This window comes from Hyperolius riggenbachi, chromosome 5 (assembly GCF_040937935.1).
Source record: "Hyperolius riggenbachi isolate aHypRig1 chromosome 5, aHypRig1.pri, whole genome shotgun sequence".
In the NCBI taxonomy this organism is placed as follows: domain Eukaryota; kingdom Metazoa; phylum Chordata; class Amphibia; order Anura; family Hyperoliidae; genus Hyperolius; species Hyperolius riggenbachi.
In genome coordinates, this window is record NC_090650.1 from 394,157,477 (window position 1) to 394,163,476 (window position 6,000).

At 36.2% G+C, this 6,000-nt stretch overlaps 1 protein-coding gene across 50 annotated transcripts in view; it reads left to right on the top strand.

Annotated features, from left to right (window-relative positions):
• Positions 1-4,241, top strand: part of RIMS2 (regulating synaptic membrane exocytosis 2) — an 816,797-nt gene extending 812,556 nt beyond the window's left edge. For all 50 annotated transcript variants that reach the window (XM_068237786.1, XM_068237812.1, XM_068237820.1 and 47 more), the window contains one exon: positions 605-4,241. In XM_068237786.1, coding sequence (XP_068093887.1) covers positions 605-823 — 219 coding nt within the window. In that variant the 3' untranslated portion in view covers positions 824-4,241. The remainder of the gene's footprint in view (positions 1-604) is intronic.
• The last annotated feature ends 1,759 nt before the right edge of the window (positions 4,242-6,000 follow it).

Sequence of the window (6,000 nt, forward strand, 5' to 3'; positions counted from 1 at the left end):
ACATCTAAGACCAATAAATAGGCGTTGTAACATATAAATTATTACACTTAACAAATGAATAAGTAAGCACAAGTTATCTCCATAAACGAGAAATGCGGTAAAATTATCTGTTATAAGCATATATATATATACCTATTTTAGGAGACTATGGCCTCAATGCACTAAGATCATGCTGGAGATAATAAGGCAAGAGAAAACGTACCACCACACAGTGAGAGAGTTATCTTATCTCTTCATTCCTTAAGTTACCTCCTCTGTAGTTAATTTACCTCCTCTGTAGTTATTTTACCTCCTCTGTAGTTATTTTCACATGCAGTTAATAAACAGCCTGTCTTTAACTCTGGAGTTACTTTAAGGATTGAAGAATTAACTTAAAGACAGAAGAGTTAACTTTAGGTTTGCCTGAGGTAAAATCTTTCCTGAATACGAGATGCCTCATCACCATGGTGATCACTCTAGAAACGTTATTAAAGACAGGAGATAAGCTTAGTGAATTGAGGCCATTATGCATGTAGGTCTCTTATTTAACTAAAAGACTTATAAAAGCTTAAAACCATTTCTTTCTATTTTCTTATTTTCTGCTTTTCTTTTTATTAATCCGCAGATAATTGTCTGGGGTGACTATGGACGCATGGATCACAAATCATTCATGGGTGTGGCACAGATACTTTTAGATGAAATGGAGCTATCCAACATGGTGATTGGATGGTATAAACTGTTTCCCCCTTCCTCTCTAGTAGACCCAACATTGGCTCCTTTAACCAGGAGAGCCTCCCAATCATCTCTTGAAAGTTCCACGGGACCTTCTTATTCTCGGTCATAGCACCTGTGAAAAAAACTGTTGTCTCTGCAACCAGCGTTTCAAAAATAAATCAAAAACAACAGAATCACAAGAAAACAAAAGATGGCAGGTCGCGCACCCTGGTAAACACTGCATGCTTAATGTTGTGTCTTCTGAGCCTGTTTCTAGGGATACCGGGCGATCCTGCATTCTCAGTGGAGGTTGCACACATTGTGCGCTACAGAGGGCTCTCAGGTGTTGGAGGGGAGCTGACCGGCAGCATTGAAGACCAGTAAAGCTCAGTTCTAGTTGAATCTGAAGCCATGGATTACTGACACTAACAAAGAAATATTTCATGTGATGGAAGTCATCTTCAGTGACATATCATATTGTTGCAACACTTTCTTTTTGTATTTGCCCCTCACCCACCCCCAAATACTGGGAACGCCTGAGAAGGAACCCAACACAAGGAGATCGATGGAGTGTGAGTTACTTAAAGAAGATATGGAGTCCAGTGGAATACCAGTGTTATTAAGGATGATCGTACCGAAGGTCATACATACCCGTAGCCTAAAGCAAAGTTGGCTTAGCAGAAGTTAAAATGGAGTCCACTATTTTATGAATTTCACCGGGGAAGAATTTTCTGTGATTATTCAGTGCTTCAGAGACTTAAAAAATAAATTATTTTATTTTTTTTCTTTTGCATGAACACGGATCTAAGTGAACACTAAAATTTAATTTCTTTGGGCTGCAACTTGCAAAAAAAAAATTACAAAATAACGAAAAAGATACAGCCATTTTCAACAATTTATATTCTTTTTAAGAAAAGAAATTTCACTAGTGCATGGTTTTAAAACAAAAAAAAAAATGGGGGAAGAGAATGCAACGGCGTAAAATAAAGACAAACCACGTTTATCATTCTTATAAACCAATCATGGTCTGTGTTTTTGCAGGCGTATATTAAAATAAAATTTCTTTCTAGCAAATATTTAAAATTCTCTTTATGTGACAAGAAATAAATGTAACATATACAATTTAATTCAATGTCAAAGGTACAAGCCTTGTAAAGTTTGTACATGTCTACCATCTATTCTTTCCTAGGTCCCTGTTTTTTGCATTGTGTCTTCAGGTCCCTTGAACTTCCGGAACCTCTTTTTCTGACGCCATTCTTTTCGGGTTATTGGCGGCACACCGTTTTACCCCGTGTGCCTTGATTGCTTCCCCTTTCTCCGTGTTTGGAAAATGTTTGCAGATTTTTCTCGTCCTGCATTCTTGAATTGTTTGACAGAATTCCTTGTTTGACCTGCCAGATCCAGCAGAGGTCATCCACTCGATGCCCATTGCATAGCAACTTTTCTTGACATCAAGCATGTTGAAAAGAATTTTGCAACATGGCTTGAGAAATACCTAAGGTAATTCAGCATGTATTTGATATAGAAGATATTTGAACTTTTTTGCAATATCTTGTACAGTGCATGGTAACATTTTTTTCACCATCAGATTGAGTCTTAAAGGAGAAAAAAAAATAACTATAAGTGGCCATTGTCCTTCGTAAAATTATTACTCAGTGCCCAGCATTGTTAAACTTGAGGGTTAAACTGAAATTCCTCTTGTGGGACAACAGAATATCCACTATTTTTCAACAAAGGTAGACCCTTTTTTTGCACTTTGTCAGAGTTGTGTATCATACCAGGTAATGTTTTTACTTAATCTTTCATTTTCAGCACTGAAAAGGTCAAGGGTTTAGAAGTTGCTTTGTTAAAAAGGACAGTTGGGTCAGTGATACGGCTGACCAAAGCTGCTGATCCCATCCAGCCAAGTAGCACGCTACTTTACGGTAACTGCTATGTCTGGCTGACGTAGTTCTAACACCGGGCTCTAGCTGCCATATTTGTGATCCTGTCATTTTTGGGGGGAACACAACTGTTGAGCTCTGTGGGACCTCCCTTTTCATTCTCCTACCCCATCTTCCCAAGGTGAAACCAAAAATATCTGTTTAGGTGTGTTGCTGATATTGCATCTTGAAATTTGAAGCCTATAAAGAAAACAATATTGTGCATCATATATCTTATTGGTTCGGTTGGATGAAAGTTGACATTGCCTTTTTTTTTCTTTTTAAATTTTCTTTAATCTTATGACTCTGGTCTTAAGGTACCCATAGACATTTACAAGACATTTTCTTTCTTCAATTTATAAACACCAAAATATTTACGGCCATATCCTATGAGCTTTTGATAGGCTGAGAATCCAAATACCAGCTCATCTTTTCAACAAGGAATTGAAAGTTGGCCAAAACTACCAACGTGGCTGGTATCTCTTAATTCTTCCGTGGTTATGTCCCAAAGTTTTTGTTGCGGTCTTTTGTCTCCCGTGCAGTGCATAATTAAGAGGTATTTAATGTCTATGAGTACCAATGCAACCCTCGACTCTCTCCAGTTGATGTGGCATAACAATAATACCACATAGGCTTCTCGAGCCATATTGCTCAGTTCCGCAACTGTTCGGGAATCTTAGGTTTGCGTTCATAGCCCAAACAAGAACAACAAAGTGACATAAACATGCACGCTCTGTGCATGTAATGTAAATTGTTTGTAAAAGAAAAACAATATACTTACATGTAAGTTTTTGTTCATGTACACAAATGTGAATAGGCATATTTATACATGTGTGTGTAGATACGTATACACATTCTTAAGCACACATATAGACGATATGGATGATTTTAATTTGAAAGTGACAGGTCAAGGACAATATTATTAGTGTACTTAATCCCCTTACAAATCCAATTTGGTTAAAAAATGTATCTGTGGGCAAAAAAAAAGAAAAAAAATATCGTAATTGCCTTTTTAATTTACGTAATTGTCTCTCCACCAGGTAGGTAGGCTACCGTTTTTTGGGGGAGGGGGGTTAATTATATTGTCGGTAAAGCTGTTTATCAAAGTAATTTTAGATGGTTGTGAACCAGCAAAATGAAAAAAGTATATAAAAATATATATATTAAAAAAAAATACCATCTACAGTATCATCATGTCATAAATGGAAGTAAATTGATGTATTGAAAATGCAGTGTAATATGTTATTTTCTGACAAAAAAAAATAAATCCCAAAATGCATTTTTTTCTTTCTAATTTTTATAGGGAGAACAAGACCGTATATAAGATTTGTACATAAGTATCATTATGCAGTATTTATTTTAAAGATGAAAAAATTGATGTATTTTTTTTTTTATTTCACACGTCTGCAGCTGCGCTCATGGTATAGTCATGACACTCGCACTATTCCGGGGACCTCTGCAGTCTTGTACATAGTACGTTTTAAAAGGGGAAAAAAAAAAAAGCAAGAGAAATTTAAAAAAGTTGGGTTATCCAGCAGATTAGCCCTGCAATGAGCACCAACTAATGTAAAGCATATTAATTACGGTGGTGGTATTTAAGACTTTCAATAAAACATTTTCTTTACACATTTGGAATATGATGTATTATTTCTAGAGTTTTTTTGATGTCAGTGGATTGATTGCGATTGAATGGAGGACTTGGAATGGATTTGATAACCACTTAAAGGTTGCCCAAGGTGACATGTGACATGATGAGATAGACATGTGCATGTATAGTGCCTAGCACACTAATAACTAGGCTGTGTTCCTTTTTTTCTTTCTCTGCCTGAAAAAGTTAAATATCAGGTATGTAAGTGGCTGACTCAGTACTGACTCAGACAGGAAGTGACTACAGTGTGACCTTCACTGATAGGAAATTCCAACTATAAAACTCTTTCCTAGCAGACAATGGCTTCTGAGAGCAGGAAAGAGATAAAAAAAGGGTACAAAATAGTTCATAGATTTGAGCTCTGGCATACTTCAATGAATGTGTCATTGAGCAAAAACAATAAAACTTAAAGTGAACCGAGCATAATTTTTAACACCCAGGGCAGCTCTATAGCAAATTAAAAATGCATTGTAAAAATGTGGTTTATTATTCTTATTTAATTTTACCTCATTTTTTTACATCTAAGGGTTAAAATAGCCACTTACCGTAAAGGACCTGAGGACACCGAGCAGGAGATGGTGGAAGGCAGATAAGAAATCCCCTCATTAGACTTAATTGACAACAAACAAACCCCCATTGTACTTCAAACAGAAAACATCAGTTACAGTTGAAGAATTTCACACCTAGCCTGGATAATGGCAGTGGTAAAATAACAGGGGGGTCAGCTTCTGAACAATGGCAGCCCTTGCTGCTATTTGAAGCCAGGAGCTGCTTAGATCCCTTTAAAAAGTAGATTTAAACATAAAATAAAACTGTGGAATATCTTAAAAATGTATTGTTAAGAGAAGGAAGATAGATACAATCATTTCTTTCATTCGTTTATTTTTGCCTCGGGGTCCTTTAAAGTGTACCCGAGGCGATATGTGGCATGATGAGGTAAATATGTATTTACAGTACAAAATATTAATAACCAGGTGGTTTTATTTTGCTGCCTGAAAGAGTTAATTTCTAAGCTTGGAAGTGACCGCTTCTGTCTTGTCGGGAATATATTAAACATCACTGATAAGCAAATTATACCCATAAAAGTTTTCCTGTTAGAATAACAATTGTGAGGGCAGCGAGAGATAAAATACATGAAGTATTGACCTTTTTCTAACCCTGGGACACTTAATAGGCTGCCACTGATTCGTGACTGTAAAACATACAACCTACTTTGTAAAAGTTTAAATCTAAAATAAAACCCTGTGATACTTAGTCATTTTTAGGCGTAGGAGGATAAATATAATTGCTTCATCTGTTCTTTATAAAGTTTGCAGTGTATGAGAGTTTTTCAACCTTCTCCTCTACGCTCATTTAAAAGAAAATTATTTGATGGGGGGAGATCCAGCTTTTTGTAGAATACCCTCTCACTTACTGCCCTGCATGTGATCGAGCTGAAAGTGGTTTAGACTGACTGGGAGCAGGCAGTTGTAGGTCTCTGAGGAGGAGATGAATTGGTGTCCATGGTATTTTTTTTTTCAAAAACTAGGGTTTTGTTGTTTGCTAATTTTTTATGCTATATTTAATATTGTCCTATTAACTCTTTAGCGGACATATTATTTAGAGGATGGCAAGTGCCCCATGGCCTATTTATTTTAGAACATTTTTTTATTTCTTATTTGTTACATTTCCCTGCTTCTAATTAGTACTGCGGTAATGCAATGTATGGCCACTTGTCACTAGACAATAACAGAGGAC